Source organism: Perna viridis, chromosome 4, assembly GCF_037379345.1.
Source record: "Perna viridis isolate PV_CMFRI_1.1 ecotype Kerala chromosome 4, ASM3737934v1, whole genome shotgun sequence".
NCBI classification, from domain to species: domain Eukaryota; kingdom Metazoa; phylum Mollusca; class Bivalvia; order Mytilida; family Mytilidae; genus Perna; species Perna viridis.
In genome coordinates this window covers 9,704,188-9,722,995 of record NC_142448.1, presented here as the reverse complement: position 1 = coordinate 9,722,995, position 18,808 = coordinate 9,704,188, and the positions used below count along the sequence as shown (strand labels likewise).

The window sequence follows — 18,808 nt, the reverse complement described above, 5'->3', positions numbered from 1 at the left end:
CTACAATGTATAAAATCGTGTGATAAGAAATATTAAGTTAATGTAAATGATCTTTTTCTGGTAAATTTAATCTGTTTAAATTATTTTCTTACTCATTATGTAATTGTATGCAAGGTATGGGATAATTATGATTAATTTCGAAGAAATTGAATACTCTTACTCAAATAATTATTTTAATATATTTATATAGATATGTAAATATGTAAATCGAACTGGGGAACACCTCCTATATATGTTTTAGCGGTATGAAAAAAAATCAAAACTATGGTAATAGATCTCTTTTTGTCAGAGAAAACAAGAGCGCCCTAGGTAAACGAGATATTTTGTAATCATATGAAGATGTCTCGATTTAAAAATGTTTATCTCAGTCCTGATAAACATAATTATACGTACCATCAGAGGTTTCGCGTGTATGATCGAAAACAGGACCAGTTTTATCAGTTGGTGTTGTGCCTGACTTCTTTGTCCATTTGAAATAATTTTGATCCGTTTTCCACTGATTTGTGCATTCGTTTGGTGTTTCAAAACTACAGAATCTAAGTGTAGAGTCAATAACTGAAAGGCAAAATATTGAAAGGATTCCAAAATAAGTGCAATATAAAACTACAAAATATAACTAATACAGAGAGAATTACCTTATCTTTGGGAGTAACAAACCTATTGTCTGGTATACTGACAATTCAGTGGATAAAGGATAAGGTGAACAAAATATCATGTATATCATTCTTTAGTCGGTATAGCAAAGCAGGTTAGTCTAGACTTACTAATTAAGATCTACGAAAGAGTAAGACAAATATCGAAACTTTTCGACAAACGTGATGACGTCTCATGTAAAACTGTCATAGTTCCAAATGCCTGTGGCAACATTTCGTCGGCCCATGCACATTGAGATTTTATATCCCAGCTCATTTGTTATGACAGAGCAGACCATTAGCCATGCAGGCTTTTGTACTGTGGTAAAAGTCTTGCAAATAAGCTTTTGACACAAAGTTATATAACCACAAAACTTTAATTATCATTTAAAACGTTTAACGATCAGCACCATGACCTTGTTGATCATCCTTGAAGTAAAACTGGAAAACTGTTAGTCGTTACTTGAAAAGCAGATGACTTATCTGTGTACACAGTTAATATCCCAGTGGAGTTGCTCCTTTATTCGTTACTTTGTGTGCGTGTTGTGTTATTTACTGTGTTTCGCCCGTTTCATTGGTCAACTCAAAAAGCACCTTTATTATTAGTGTCATGTTCATTGTTCTAATCATGGTCTGATTGTTTTCAGTTTTGCATATATTATGTAATGACAAACTTACATGCAACATGATTTAATGTAGTGCATCCTTAAAGGACATGTAAAAATTATGTCTTCGAACGTATTTATCCAGTGTTGTTGACATGTTTTGCAAAACAGTCGGTATGCCAAGGCAATTAATTGTGTCCCATTGATTGCCAGTCTGTTCCTTCACTCTTACGGGGCAGACAAATGCTGTTCTATTAATGCTTATTATATAGATAGCAGTGTTTTATCGAATGTTCCCAGTGTAATAAATTTCCATAATTCACACTACTATGAAATAAATTCGGTAATTTCACTCTCCGGCTTTCTCCCGTCAAAACGTAACAACTTTGATATAAAACCGCTGTTCACAAAATTTGAAATTTATGTTGAAAATAGCAACGAATAATCGAGGATATATATATATAATAGCATAATCATTGGTTATCGTGAATAACCAAAATATGATCACTCATGCCAAGAACGCATTAAAATTTAACTCGTGCGCGGAACAATTTCCGCACACTCGTTAAATCTAGGCATTCTTCGGCACTCATGATCATATTTTGGTTATTCACTCCTTCTTATTAATTATCCTATTATTATTTTCTTTTGATATCAAATTCGAACATTTTGTACAAAATCAAGTTATCAATTCATAGGTTTGAAGAATATAATTATTACTTACAAAACTTTTTTTACTGTTATATTTACCTGGTATACACATTGGTTCATCTCCTGACCACCTGTTGTCATTTCTACAAAATCGCACTGATGGACCAACAAGTTGCGTGCCTTTTTTACATGCATAACTTATTTGTGATCCTGGTTCATTGTTGTCTGATAGTTTTGTTATTATGCCATCTCTAATTTGTGGTGGATCCGAACACTTCGCCGGCTTGTCTACAAAAAGTGAATTGATCTATTAATGACTTGGCAAACGAATACAAAAAGACATTTCATTTATTTAATGGACAGAAATCGATTCATCGTCAAATCATTTACCTTTGTTGTTCTGACTATACAAAATACAAATTGAGGCACTATAATTTAACTTTTCCTCAAACATTTAGTATAGGGAACATAAAAACGAATTTATGTTCTGAACTTACCACATTTATATACTGTTTTAATATTATGTACATCTTTTTCTGATAAATCAGTTCTTTGTCCAATCCTTGTTGTGTCCACACCCGGCTTAGGTTTAAACGTTGGAAGATCATTGTTAATTGCAAACGTTCTCATTGAGTAATGCATTATTGAATAATAATCGTAACTTCCTGATAAAGTTACTGTTTCTGGTGACATTTTGGAGTAGTCTGGTAAGTGTGCTAAAATGTAAACGCATCCATTGTTGAATAAAACAAAACTAAAAGCGAAAGGAAGTGCACCGTTTTCATAACACGTTTATAGTGAAATTCCTCCGTTCTATTTTATATAAGTAGCAAAATGATGATAGAGAAAACATAATTGTGGTTGTGATTTTTGTTTGAGCCGAAATGTTGTCGTCTTCCACTACATTTTCAAACCATTGATATACTTCATCTGTCCTTGCTTTACAATTACCCTCTCCGATACCGATAGTCACTTTCAGTTTTCGTGACATTTCACAATACAATGACGTAGACAAAATCACCCAAATGTGTAATTGCTGCAAGACATATTTACAATTTTAACGTTTACCTTTTGAAAGAGTAATCAAGGGAACCAAGGTTATAGCGGTAATCAAAAAATGTAATCCAGGGACAAACACCAGACATGGAAAACAGACATACACAACAAAGAACATAAAGTAACTAAAATCATACATACAAAGTAACAAAACCAAACGAGCAACTCGGACTCCACTAAAAACTGGGAGCATGGACCAGGTGCACCGGTAGGGTAAGCGTCCTCTGCTTTTCTAGAAACAAAACACCGAGTTGCTCATAAAAAGTCAAGTCCGGGGTAGACAAACGAGGAAAGGAAAACTATGACCCGTTGAATCAATCGGTTTTCATGGTGCAGATGGATACACCATAACGATCCACGAGTTTATGATGACGACCATATAACTTCTGTAGTGATGACTTCAATCTTGTAGCAGAAAAACCCTGTTCCAGAAGCCTATTTGCTAGAGTTCTAGCGCGATACAAAAATTCTGCGTAGTTTCGGCAAGCTCTGGCATAACGTATGAGTTGTGATATGAACACTCCATACGCAGAAGCCGAAGGGATGTTGTCACAGATGAAATGAAAATTGACAATTCTGAATGAAAAGTCATCATGTTTGTCGTAAAGTTTGGTCAATAGTTTTCCTTTATCATCGCTTTCTATGTGTAGGTCAAGATTTGAGGCTGACTTCACAGTGTCTGTAGTATCTTTTATCTCAAGTTCTTTTGGGTAGATGCGATGTATCAAATCCCCGAAATTAGGATTGTTTAAAGATAATACGTCATCTATATAGCGGAAACTGAGATTAAAGGATCTAGCCAAACGGTATTCTTTCTTTCTGATCAGATCAGCTATAAAGTCAGCCTCATAATAGTGCAGGAATAGGTCAGCAAGTAAAGGAGCACAATTTGTGCCCATTGGAATGCCACTGTTTGTTGAAAAACACTTCTACCACACTGGACAAATATGTTGTCGATTAAAAATTCCAGCATTTTGCAGCTCTGTATATTTGGAGGATGATTTGGAATTATTTCTTACTAAGTATGAGGAATCTCTACCAAGAACTATATATTTGTATTTTTGTGTACCATCTTTTTGGAAAAACAATGATGTATAATGTTTTTAAGTCGGGATTTTAACTGAGTATGAGAAATAGTATACAGTGGTGAAAAAGCATAGGTTTTAATGCTATTATATTCAGATAATAGTCTTGAACTGATTGTCTCCAGAAGATCTTTCGAAGTTTTCAGGATCCACATTTAATTACTACCACTACGGAAAATCCCTATATAAAATTTAAAATATTATCCTTTTAGTTTTCCCTTTAAAATGTTATATATTCGACGATTTTCGACGATATTAGTATTTTTGCTTATGTTAAATTGTATTCGTATGTAAGTTACCTGCAATGATATTCGATTCAATAACTGTAATGAATTCATCTCTGTCTGGTCTTGTATGTTCATGCCAGAAACCTAAGCTGTGCATTATTTCATGCATGATTGTTCCAGGATAAAAACATGTATTTCCAATATTCAATGTTTGTGCTCCGCCAATCCGGCCAACTTCGCTATAGCATCTACAATAGTATTAAAGTGACAGTTACAGGTATGTGTTTGTATTTATAAAATTCAAAGTATGCAACGACAACATTTGTGTCAATCTGAAATTGCACTAAAAGTTACTTTGAAGGGAGGTTGATACAAAGTTTTCTTTAATATTTTCTGTGAATTAACTACATGCATACGGTTAAATTTAATAAAGAAGGCCATAAAATAACTGATTAAGATATGTAGAATAATATAAAAGCTGTATTGGCTCTCATTTTTGTTACTGTTGAAATATACCTTAACTTTGAATTATTTCTACTAAATTGTATAATTTCATTTCATATCCACAAATAAAATGCATTAAATATATAAAATAGGAGTCTATATATTTATTGTCTTGCAAGACAAAAAATCGACCTAGATAAATTCGTATGCATGTGACTTCTGGTGACCTTAATCCGCGCATGTGCTGTAAGGGTCGCTTCTTTAATAATAAATCTGATTGCAAAGCGAAAGTGGTTATTCAACGGCAAGGAAAACCGATGGACTCCAGCCGTAAAAGAAAAAAAAGTTCGAATATAACGCAAGATCATTTGAAATTTACGTATTGTGATATAATGTGGCTCAAATATGGTCATTATTTATTTGAAAACTAAATAAGAAATAGATGAAATGAAATGAAAACAAGACACGTGCTTACGTGTGTATCCGTTATTGTTATTGTTTTCACCAAGATTAAAGTATTTTTAACCCAAGTGTATATCTTGTCGGCAATCTTCGGAAGTAATTGCGAAAAATAATTAAATCAGAGCTATCGATCTTCTATAATAAAAAAAACCGTTGTTTTCACAATATTCTGTAGGTATTATCGACATTTATTGCTTCAATTGCATTACTACAAACTTATTTCATTGAATCAGCAAAACTCAGTAGAACCAAAACTGAACAAATTTGGCAGCTAATGCAGCCTAAATGGAGAACGTACCCTGAATCTCTTTGTATATGAACATAGTCCTTCTCCTCCTTCCTGGGAACGAATTTAACACACTGGTCTGTTCTTTTCATGATATAAGCAAACACGTTCTCTACCAAACGTTGTTCATCTGGACCTAAGAAATTCAAATCATGTTATAAATATAATTGACATAATAGAATAAGGTTTATGTGAAAAAGTCCTGCTTTTTCTGATCATCTTAGTAATTAAGTCCCCTATTTCATTTTTTTCTCTTTCTTTGTAAAGCTTAAAACGGATATCGGTCATTTTTTCTTGATCATTATGACTGCATTTTCAGTTCAAATTTGAACTGTTTTATCGGTTTCAATACCAGTTTGCTACTTTGTCGTTAACTTCATATCTAGAAAGTTTATTTTATTTTATTTATTCATTATTTTATTTGATTGTTTTAATAAACTTACTATATGCTCCATCTTGAAAGGAATAAGGAATAATGTTAGTAGTCCATGTTTGCTGATAGTTTCGAACTGCTTGACGAATCTGGAATAAAATATTATAAAAAAAAAACTGTTTTTGTAACTTTTTTTCCAAAATACATTCAAACTTTCGTGAATGTCAACTGCAAAAATTAAACAAGAGGCTCACAGGAGCCTGAATAGATCACCTTGGTAAAGTTTGTCTTTAAAGAGCAATAAATTTAACAATTTTTACACAAGAAAACTATGGTAGGACTATCATGAGGATCATTTCAGCGATAGAAAGTTTCTATCTATTATAGTTTTCAGGATATTGGCTGAAAACTGTAAAATTCATCTTTCAAGAGCAATAACTCTTACAAGGAGCCACCTGACAACTCTGATCCCTGAAGACTTTTGAATGCCTATTAATAAGGGTCATTTCAGCTATAGAAATAATTTTGCTAAACCTAACGGTTTTGGAGATATATGTGAAAAACTACTGTCTGACCCCTTTGTTCTATTTAAGTAACGGCGACCGATCAAAAATACATAAGTCAGTTCTATGCACGATAACCAAAGATATATTCATACCAAGTTTGGTTCCAATTGGTCAAGTAGTGTCAGAGGAAACAAATAACAAATAAGACAAAATCATTATAACAAGAAAAATAACAGGCATATGAACGTGAAATATGAAATAAAGTATACAATCTAATTATAAGTGCACTGGTATATCTTTTCAAATGACTGTAACTTCTAAATACTTACATCGTGATCTCTTCGTACTATTACATCGCCTTCCATCAAACCATATATATTTTTACCTAAAAAAGATAAAGTTAAAGTACCTAAATGTATACCATTTATAATATTTAGCTGATTCATAATTGGAATAATTTTTTTTATGTTTCCTTGCAGGCACATGACTGTTTTGTTCACCCCTCGTGTATGTAGGATAAAAGAATAATCAAGGGAACCAAGGTTATATCGGTAATCAAAAGAATGTAATCCAGGGACAAAGACCAGACATGGAAAACAGACATACACAACAATTTTTGTCTTATAATGAAATGTATGTTATTATATATATTAAAAAAAAGGAATGCGGTTTGTGCAATGACTTCTTCACACGCGTTATAAGGAGAAGGATAAGATTGTCCCACCTTTTTAACACGTAAATGGAGAGAAGGAGAAGATTGTCCAACTTTTTTTAACACGTACAGTACTTTATCTGTTGTTACTTTGATAAGGTCGCATGTTAAGTTAGTAACTGCTACTGCACTTATCCTGTCCGACACATCGAGTTTTCAGTTCATCTTTTACTTAGTTTGTGATATATAAAGTGTTTCTTCGTCTACTAATTGTACCCGGATTATGGATGTTCTGTTCCTCGTTCTGATGATCTTGAGATACTTTAAACCAATAGTGATAAAGGCGAGAGTTTTGATTAATAACCTACCACCAAAAGTGATTAAGACGAAAGTAGTAATTATTAACTAACCACCAATAATGATAAAGGCGAGGATAGTTATTATTTACATACCACCAATAGTGATTAAGACGAGAGTGGTGATTAGTAACTTACCACATATAGTGATAAAGATGAGAGTAGTGATTATTAACTTAAACCAATTCTGATTAAGGCAAGAGTAGTGATTGTAAACCTACCACCAATAGTGATTAAGGCGAGAATAGTGATAATTAACATACCACCAATAGTAATTAGGGCGAGAGTACTGAATATTAAACTACCTCAAATACTGATTAAGGCGAGAGTAGTGAATATTAATCTACCTCAAAGACTGATTAAGGCGACAGTAGTGATTATTAACCTACCATCAATAGTGATTAAAGCGAGAGTAGTGATTTACTACCCTACCACTAGTAGTGATTAAGGCGAGAATAGTGATTATTAGCCTACCACCAATTGTGATTAAGGCGTGAGGAGTGATTATAAAACTTCTACCAACAATAGTGAATTAAAAGGAGAGAGGAATATTATCTTACCATAGTTGTGTTCCGCTAGCGTGGGATCATTCATGTGATTTTTGTAGTACTGCAAAACAATAAACAAGTTCGGTTTGATTAATTAAACGATTAATTAAAATGATTTATACCGTATATAAAATTTTAAAGATTACATTAGCCTACCATATGAGTAAAAACAATAAAAGCAAAATATGTATGCATTGTTAGAGTCAAGTACAGAGATCGTGAATCGGTAATTATATAATATCGTATTACATAATACCATTAGTATTCGAATGTATACAGAAGATATGTATTGCAATTTATCAATCATAGTGGGAATGGTTTGATTTGGCAATCCCGGACCCGGATTGCCAAATAAATGTAGGCTGTGTAAAGTCAACATTTGTTTGGCATTTTGATAGTGCTTTTTGTACGTAAACATATTTCAAATTGATTGTAATAATATTCCATCTACGTTGCGGAAATATAAGCCGTTATGATAATCTAGAACCTCAAATTTCGCAAGTAAAAAGAAATGACTTGTGTATTCTGTTTTAAACATTTCTTTCAATGAAAATTTGTTTCAGTGATAATTGGTGTTAAAGTTGTTGAAATGCAAAATAAGTGCAAAAGGATGCAAACAAACAATTGTCTTGTTTCGTAAAATAGAACTGAAATTATCTTTTAATAACTAGAACTGACAAAAAGTGACAAAACTTAAAATATTATTGAAATGGAAAAACATAGATTAAGACCGAGATATGGAATAACTAAATATCAGGAGCAAACAAAAAAAATCTACTGCTGAATAATCTAAAATAGAAAAGTCTTAATTTTTTTCTAATTTATTCGATAGAAAAATAACAATAGTTTGTCATACAAATAATTATTCAACCTTTTTTCTCTCTATTTGGCCAACCTTGATTTGACATGAAAACATTTGCATTTAGGAGCAAGTATTATGTTCTGAAATAATTAAAAAAAAAAAAACGATGGGAGATTTTTAAAGTTGCATAGAATATTCCTACAATGGCGATAAATTATAATACTACTGGATGTTTATCAGGTACTGACAGTACTTAAAGCTTCCCATGGACCTAACAAGAAATTTCTAATGGAAGCATACTGCAATCTTAATGATATACGAGAAGATCAGATGGATTATTTTTATGTGCATGTTTTTTGACAAATCATTTCATCACAATAAATATTTTTGGCTTTTGCAGTTCTTTAATACGGTCATTCACTTTAGACTGTTTTACTGAAACTACTACATTTTTTCAATTTTCGTATAACCTAATATTTTAAATGACACACATTTAAGTACCTGAAATGTAAGTATTTTTTTATATCACGAAACAAACTCCATTCATTTCGAAACCTTGAAATATACTGCCAGCAAACATATTTATTTGAATACGTAAATATGGAAATGAAAAAAAAAAAAAAAATGACACAACAGTTTTTTCAAACATAAAGTTATGAACACCTCACTGAAAATAAAATTCATACCTCTAGCACTGTTGGACGGCTATAGCTATTAACAATACATATCATCAGAACAATCACTACTTTCTCCGTCGCCTTTTCCATCGTTCAAGACACTGTCTATCAAAATAAGGAAGAAGATTTGATTTATATAAAAACAATCTAGGACAAGATAAAAAGAATGTCCCATAAAATCCGTAGCCTACATAATGGAATTCCATGTCAGTCAGCAACACAGATAGTGATATTCCATAGTTCGCATTTTACCCTATCAAAACAAACACTCAAATTTTCGACCAAGGCATTGATCGTGTTAATCTCCTAATTGGGGTTTAGGGTTAAACGTATGACTGGGTCAAACCTGTAATCTCTGTTAAGCGCCCTATATGTATTTAATTAAACAGTGGTCACTTCACAATTCCAAAAAGGGCAAAGAAAACGCAAATAGACAAGCGATTAGAGATGTCTTATGACAAAATAATTCATGTTACAATATCCATATAGACACTATACTGAAATTTTTCTCATAAAAATTGACTAAAACAGAAAAATAAAAGCGCTGTTTGTTTTCTTTCGCAAAGTAAAGTGCTAAGCATCTTTAGTTTGATATTTCTCAGTTTTCATTGGCTGAATTTAAATATATCCTTTAATTTACACAACGTTAACAGTTAGCATTTAACATATGATGATTACAGAAATTGAAAAAAGATTCATAAATAACTTACATTGAACCTAGAAAAAGTAGCAAGAATATAAGGAATAAATGCAGATACAAAAATTGGAAAATTCGTATTTATTTGTGTTTGACCAAAACATATCGATAACACACGCTTTCACGTGTTAAATGGGCGGACGTTTTCTAAAAGAAGAAACCAATACGAGCAAACTTAACGCGAATTATTAAACATAGTGGAGACCTAATAAACATGGGTTTATCAGTGACTGCTATACAAACCTACTTTATCACAACTTTTGTGTGAAATACATCAAATTTTTAAACTGTCAATTGGTAGTCTGGCTCTCTACCATGGAAATAAATCTCTATTATCTATATAACTTGTATAATAGTAGGTGGGTTCAAATCGTTTGTTAAAATACTTCTTGATAGTGAAAAATTTACGTTTGCCTTCAAATGCTCAATCAAATTCAATCTTCATCAAGTGTTGTATTGCAATAATGAACAATTTAGTTTTCCATTCATCGGGAAAGTAAGACTTTGTTTATTGCATACAGCTATAGAATCAAGTACAAGTGCGAAATGTGAGGTCCATTTTCTTTAATAACTGACAAGGTTGTGCCGACATACGGTTTATAAACTGAATAAACAATTGAATACGTTTTCAATTATGTTTGAATTCGGGTAAGCTTAATAATGATTTATATGCATGATACTATCATAAAAGAAATACACATTTAAAACAATTCGTGAAGTTACAGGAATTGACCAGAAACTGATAGTAATGAATAATGCACACGAGACAACAGCCCCAAAAGTCACATTCTGGTAAAAGAAAAACCACAACGGGATAACACCTATCATTAAACGCGGAATGTGAGGTCCAGTTTGTATTCAACAAACTCCCAAAAAATAAGCAAAATAAAAATGAAATGCGATATTGAGGATACAACAAATTTCACAAACTCATAAAATGGGAAAGACTGCCATCGACTTCACAAAAAAAGTCGGAAATGTATGTAATTTCTGTCATGACTTCATTACTAACGACCAATTTTACACTTCTGTCTGTCAGTAAAATTGACTGAAGTCATGAGACAAGCTTTAAAAATTAAAGTCAATTAACGTATTTCTTTTGTCTCTAACTTCACATTGGCAAGGCATATACATACCACAAGAAAAATTTCAACTAAAGTAATCAGTATGAAAAGGTAATTGATTCCCAGCTGTTGCTTTGTAACGAATTCGTTAGTGTGTTCAGTATGTAGCTAATCTTTAGAACTACTACGATATGTATTTGTTAAAAAAATGCCTTGAAGTTATTGCAAACAAAACCTGCAAAACTGTGACTGTATTGGTTCGAAAGGAATACCAATATGATACTGTATTTAATAACTGTAAAATATCACAAATTATTTTCCTGTAGAATATTTAACGATTGCTTTACTTTATTTCGACCTATTAGCAATAAGTACAGGACAACTAACAATTTCGATGCACACTAAACGACGCTTCACAAGTATATTGAAACGAAATGCAAAATAATAATAATAATAATAATAATAATAAAATAAAAATAAATTTAAAAAAAATAAGGGATTTTATGAAAGCAGAATAACTTATGAACTTGATATTCATTGTATTATAGTTGATTCTTCCTCAGATTTTTTTCCATATAAGTTTAAATCTTTTTCACATGTCACACTGGTCCAAAATGAAAGTCTGATAATGTTATAAACTGATTAAGTAGTATTAAGGCTAACTCGACCATCGATAGAGGTGAATGCAAAAATAAATGATAAAAGGTTCTAGTCATAGACACCGATAAATTTCGATTGTTGTTTACCAGGCTAAACAAAGGTGTAAAAATAAAAGACACCAAACGTTACAATATGTGGGGACAGTTGTTTGTGTATTTTAGGCAAATCTAAAATGGGATTATTTCAAATTACCATTTTTCTTGAAGACGACTGAAATCTTACTAACACAAACGAGTTTTATAGAAAGATACCATTATAACAAAATTATTGATTGTAATAAAGAATCGTAACAAGAAATATATGAACTATGCCCGGAATGCATGTCAATGCAAAGGTTATATTTGTCCTTACAAAAGCACCATTATAGCGTATTATTTTTTTAACTATCCATGTATCAAAGGTGAACTGAAAAATAGCTCTAAATCTGGTGTATTAGACCCAATAAGTGCTTATTATAGAGACAACTAACATATATGATATACTTAAATTGTTCGCTTTAATTTATATACACCTTTTATAGACAGTTAGTCAAGTAAATAAGTGGACATGGTGCACTTAAATGATCTTTCATCTAAAGATGCACTCGAAACGTTGATGTATTACCAACATTATATGACCTTTGCTCAGCACATTCCACCTAGGTGCTTCTTTTGCTAGTCATAAACATACATTAAATTTCCAATTTTGATGAGTTGACGTCCTGATGATTCAGGTTTCAATATTGTAAAAAATGTGGAGGGTCCATTATCATCATTTTAGTTCATTATCAAGCAACAAAATTTTGGAGATTGTGTATGTCCGCCTAACAAGATATTTCCCCTTCTTTTTCAATAGTATCCTGCAGCGAAGTGATCAATCGTAAATGATGACTAGCTTCTTCTTTTACAAATAACAACCTCAAGTATTTGATGTAGATATGTGAACAAGTTAAATACTAGCAATTGTACACTCGTACAAATAGTGTGGCAGGAAAAAGGTCAATATTGTATCGGTTTCCACGTTCTTCTTTATAATTACAATATAAAAGATAATTCAACTTATTGAATGCATAATAAAATGCATAGTAGATAAGTTAAAAGAAATCGGATATTGATGGATCGTTCGTTGTGCCATTCAAGTCTTATGTCAGTGTTTTAAGTGCAAAGGTATAAATTTAACAGCGCACACAGCAGGTCGCTCTCGATTTCTCTGATGTCCCCAGTGCCGGTTAACCGTTCTCTTTAACCTTTTCCAAATATTGTCATTTTGAATTTCGTCCCACCCAAATACGTTTATATGGCTTTACATTGAAAGAGAATGTATGACTCTATAAAACTCTATAAAACTGTAAACTTATAATTGTCATTATATCATCGAGTTATAAAACACCTTTTGATATCTTAAACAACGTCAAAGATGAATTTAATGTCATATTTCAATTTATAAACATAATAGAATTATAGATTTAGAACATGATGATTCAATAAAGTACCGCGACAACAACGATGTTCTGTCTTAATATGTACAACTGACTTGTTTTTGTTTTTAGGGGGAAAACCATTAATGGCCGTCTGTATGACGACTTTTTTCATGAAACTATTCTTTTAATATTAAATACTTAACTTTCGTGATACATTTGCTATAAGCGTCAATTTAAAATGTCCCATTAACGAGATATGCAGTTTTATAATTCGCTTTTATAAAGCATAGTAGTATTCTGCAGTTTTGTATTGATTTACTGTCTAAAACTTTCTAGACTTGTAAATCTATGTGCATATTTAATCTATATCGAATCTTCATTTGTCGAGGCACAAGTTTATACAAATCCAAAACGTGGTTTGGCTTTTACTGGCTTAAACAATATTTGCTGCAAGTTATTATTTTAGTGAGTTTTGTAAGCATATATATTTATTGTAGAACTTGGTTAAGTTGTGTCTGACAAACCAAGGAAGCAATTTATTTAAATAAGTGTTAATTCTTAACATTCTTTGTATCGTTTCCATTTTTTTTCAAAAGTAAAATTTGATACGAAAGCATGCTTAATCTTACTTTTATGGAAGAAGTTTCTTGTATTTCCTGGAAGAGTAATCAAGGGAATCAAGGCTATAGCGGTATCAAAAAATGTAATCCAGGGACAAAGTCCAGACATGGAAAACAGACATACACAACAAAGAACATAAAGTAACTAAAATCATACATACAACAAAGTAATAAAAGCAAATGAGCAACTCGGTCTCAACTAAAAACTGGGAGGATGGACCAGGTGCACCGGTAGGGTAAGCGTCCTCTGCTTTTCTAGAAACACCCGCCGAGTTGCTCATAAAAAGTCAAGTCCGGGGTAGACAAATGAGGAAAGGAAAACTATTCACTTTTGTTTCAACTGACAAATCGGATCATCAGTAATTTAGCAACACCTAGACTATTTGTTTATTTTTCTTATTTTGTTTAGTTGCTTGCTTTTAAATAATTATTGTAACTATATTAAAAGAAAATTGAACTGTTCAGAACTTTACACGTTTTATTTTCTAGTACAAATTTATCAATTTGACCTTCTGCAAAGAACTATAGAAGTAGTTAAATAACTGTAAAAAATCATTTACACTAACAAAACAATTATGGTTGCAGATTTCTTCATTATTGTTTTAACTTTAATTGTGATCAGATAGATGTATATTCAAGTATCTAGGGAAAATAGAATTTTGTTAATTTACTTACCACATTTACAGATTTTTCCAATTTGTTGTGAAGCATTTTCAATATTTCTGCTTCGTCACGATTTGACCAGTCAATTAAGTAACACAGTGTGAACAACAAAACAATAAATTAACCTTCTTCTCTATGTATCCATGAAGAATAAAACGCACACGAGTATCTCTTCTATTTTATTTAAACACTGTAACAGTTTTTTCGAGTCCTATGTCTAGTTAATATTATGTTTTCTATTTTGCAACTTGAGAACATGTAGTTTAATCCCCAAGTCAACAAATAATCAAATGAGAATGAAGACATTGTCATAAATTTAGTTATAACTATGCCTTACTTCGTATACACTCCTAACAAATATCAATCATCTCAACACCATACTTTGTTCCAATCCAGCCAGCAGGGTATAAATTATAAGAAGTGCCAAGAGGTGTTCTGTTCTTTCATACATGAGAATATCATACTTGTCCAGATAAATATGTATTCAAAATGTCTAAGCAGAATAATTAAGAAATATAGGATACTAAAAGAAAACAAAATGTCTTAGCATAATAATTAAGAAATATAGGATACTAAAAGATCACATTTCAAATTGATGGTCTGAAAATTTATACATAAGTAAATGACCTATTTGGTTAAACTCATTATTGTTATAATTGCCTTTCTTTTCATCAACGCAGTTTAATAGAGAGTAAGTATATAAAAGAGTAAAATTTAAAAAATCACGCATAATTATACATTTAACGATTCTTCTTACATTGATGTCCTATAAAACCAACATTCTGAATGCAATTACGTGATAACAAAATTTGCAAATGAGCTAAAAATAGAGTTCCAGACTCGGAACACCGTATGATTTCCACATTTTACAATCATCTCTTGTGAAATGAATATAAATATGAAAGTAGAAAAAAACGCATACAATTGATATCAGTAAGAAGCGTTAATTATTTCCTAATAAAGACTATTGTCGACCACTTCAAACTAGTTAAGGTTGGTGACATATGTCAAAAACTTGTTTCAATCGAGTTTCAAAATCTTGACATGTACATGTATTAACAGATGATTTCTTTAAACATATTAAACTTTGAGATACAAGAGACTACCATCCCAATGTTGGTTTCTACTATTAAAGAGAAGGGGCAATAAATGCTATCATTGGCCTGAAATACAACTGAAATTAATCCTAAAGTATTGAAAGATTTAATTTAAGCAATCCGTCATAAATGAGAAAACACAGAGTAATAATTATTGCAGGTAAGGATAAACGAATTGCTTGAAGTTTACAAGCATTAAGATATTCTGTGAATATTGTACGTTTCTGACAAGGAAACGGTGTTCACACCCAAGAAACTACTTTATATTTAGCGAATACATTCGTTATTACATAGAATATCACATATGTGAAAATATAAAGATTTTTTAGGGCGTGGACATAGTTTTCTGGATGTAAATACTTCCGACAAAAAAACAAAAACAAAAACAAAAACAAAAAAATAAAATTTAAAATCACTGCAGTCTTTGTTAAATGGCGTATAATTGTGGCACCATTATGACGTCGTTGCAACGAAGTAATGCTACAAAACATTCTTTTCCTTATATTTATATATTTTAATATGTTATGAACAACTTTAATATCTTTACAACAAAATTGATATTTTAAGGTATTATTCATAACCTACACCTTTAACCTAATCCATAGTTAAAGTTTCAATAACGTTAATCTTTTATCCTTTCGTCTTCATTCTGAAATGTTGTTTCTTGATTATAGTTTTCATATACATCCATTTCTAAGCACCACTGCCGTTACAATTCGTTGTCTTAGTTACTACATTTGTTTGCTTACACGCATTTTTTGTAGCCATAACCTTTTTGTAGTGTTCATTTCCCTCTACTCTTTTATTGAATATTTACAGAAAAATTCTACTTGAAATTACGTCATAGATTTCTGCTGGAAATAGAAGAATAATTTTTTTTTCAGATCTATATTAACTAACATTTATTTTTCTTAATAAATTGAGAATTTCTTTTTAGGTGTAAGCAATGACTTTGAACATTTTGCATTTGTTTTTTCAACTAGTAAAAATTTGTATTAATTACCGTTATGATGACTTCGTCGTCTATTATTTTTGTTTTTGTGTTTGTTGTTGTTGTGTGTTTTTTTTTGTCCAAATTATTGTATTTTGATTTGTGTTAAGTTTGTATGTTTGTTGCATCCCGTTCTCATTTTTGTACTAAGCTGTGTTTTGAATAGCAGTTGTAAATTGGTAAATAGTGCATAATTGTCCATAAAAAGTACTGATAAAAAACGCCAGGATATTGATGTGGTCATACCGATAATGCTAACTGTATTACTGAAAGTGATATGGGAATTTGATATTGATGGTTATCATTCTCAACCCATCGTCTTTTGAAATTTGTGAATGTAACGGTTGGCAATAGGGGGAAATTAAATAAATCATTTTTTCAACAATGAAACTTTTGTCATAATTAATGATATTGTCGTGAAATCAAATTCCGAACTACCACTGTGCCAACAAAAATAAATCATATTCTTATGAGCCGCTTATAATACAGTTTGAAATTACGAAATCAGTTAAATCTTCATATGCAAAGTTGAGATAAAGAAAAGATAAAAATAATATATTTTAATACGTGTCAAAAACGTTATACTTCAATACATGTCGGATAAACCCTACAATAAAAGTTAAATATTTCATCCATGAATATATTTCCTTACTTTGCTCAGTTGTTTCATATATTTCAAAATTGTGTGTAATTATTAAATTGATAAAGTTGGCCCTTTCCATCTTCTTAAAAGAGTTTACAGAGCCCTGGGTACCTGAGACACCATCAAAAAGCGTTGCATTTCAAACAAAACAAAACGCTTTCATTTCAATACTTGTGTTAAAAAAGCAACATTCAAAATGATAGATTATTTATTACTATTTCTACACGAGAAACTATTGATACGTTAATGTTCAAATGTGATGTTATATATAATGATACGTATAAAGTTTCGGGTGGTCCAATTAGTGAGAAAGAAAATAACATACATGATATAATCAGTCCAAACTGAAAGTGCCGTTTAAATGAAGATTATAGGTCTGCTATAGGAAATATATATTCATCATGTGTAAATATATATTTAAAACTCAAAGATACTGCGACGGTGTTATATTACAAAATACTTCAAATAACTTCTATATGAAATACTCTTTGTCCAAAAATGTGCCATTTTTGTATAATAGTGTCCATAACTTTATCAATGTTAACCAGGATCTTTCACGCGTCGGCTTGATATGAAATTCATCTTCTACTCTAATGAATTTTCGAAAGTTATTAAAATGTGGGTAAATTTCAGAAAAGAGAAATAGTCTGACGAATAACGGTGAATCATATTTGCGAGTATACATAAATCCATCCACTTTTAATTAGTATAGATTGGGTTTCAAAAATTTGTTCTTTTTTCTTCAGATTATACATATGTTCTGTGTATAACAAAGGACCAGACACAAAATATTGAAAAATTCAAAAGGTCTTATGGAAACCCTCAATTCAAGATTATTATGAGAACACAATATCATTAAGACCTTTTAATACTTCTATTCCCAATACTCAGTTAAAATCTCGACTCAAAAACATTATACATCGTTGTTACTCTAAATAAGACGGCACAACTAGACACTGATATGTGGTACTTGGTTGAGATTTCTCATACTTTGTAAAAACGATACCAAATCATCTACCGAAAAAGATGTTTTCAAAATGCTAGAATGTTTTATCGACAACATATTTGTTCAGTTTGGTGGACACGTTTATACAAATGGTCGGCATTCCAATAGGAACAAATTGTGCTCCTCTACTGATTGTCCTTTTCCTCACTCTTATGAGATCGACTTTATAGCTGATCTGATCCAAAGGAAAGAACTTGAGATAAAGGCTACTATAGACAATGTGAAGCCTCATATCTGCACCATGAGAACACATGTGTTCAACTTGTCATAGTTATCCTTGCCGCTTTCGTCAACCCCGGACTTTACTTTTACTCGTAGGGTGTTTCAAGAAAAACAGAGGAAGTTTATCCTACCGGTGCACCTGGTCCATGCTCACAGTTCTTTGTGCAGTCCGAGTTGCTCATTTACATTTGCTACTTTGTACGTATGCTTTCGGTTATTTTATGTTATTTGTTTATGTTTTCCCGCCTGGTTTTTACTTTCATATGATTTCCGCTAAAATATTGGTTCCCTTGATTACTGTTTCAAACTTTGTCATAAAAAGAACGTTCCGTTATTTTTTGTCGTTGGGTGGATTTAGTCTAATTTACTGTCAGATTTATGACA

General features: G+C 31.5%; 1 protein-coding gene across 5 annotated transcripts in view; it reads right to left on the bottom strand.

Annotated features, from left to right (window-relative positions):
• LOC148618772 (uncharacterized) overlaps positions 1 to 10,127 on the bottom strand; it is a 28,203-nt gene extending 18,076 nt beyond the window's left edge. For 4 of the 5 annotated variants that reach the window (XR_015921441.1, XR_015921440.1, XM_088577976.1 and 1 more), the window contains exons 1-10: positions 10,073 to 10,127; positions 9,372 to 9,467; positions 7,896 to 7,944; positions 6,657 to 6,712; positions 5,892 to 5,970; positions 5,461 to 5,584; positions 4,329 to 4,504; positions 2,386 to 2,604; positions 1,988 to 2,176; positions 394 to 555 (exon numbers count right to left, since the gene is read on the bottom strand). Coding sequence is in view for 3 of the 5 variants with exons in the window: in XM_088577976.1 (XP_088434102.1) it covers positions 394 to 555; positions 1,988 to 2,176; positions 2,386 to 2,604; positions 4,329 to 4,504; positions 5,461 to 5,584; positions 5,892 to 5,970; positions 6,657 to 6,712; positions 7,896 to 7,944; positions 9,372 to 9,452 (1,135 nt within the window). In the remaining 2 variants the exon portion in view is untranslated. The remainder of the gene's footprint in view (positions 1 to 393; positions 556 to 1,987; positions 2,177 to 2,385; positions 2,605 to 4,328; positions 4,505 to 5,460; positions 5,585 to 5,891; positions 5,971 to 6,656; positions 6,713 to 7,895; positions 7,945 to 9,371; positions 9,468 to 10,072) is intronic. The other variant, XM_088577974.1, reaches the window with a different exon arrangement.
• Between the last annotated feature and the right edge of the window lie 8,681 nt (positions 10,128 to 18,808).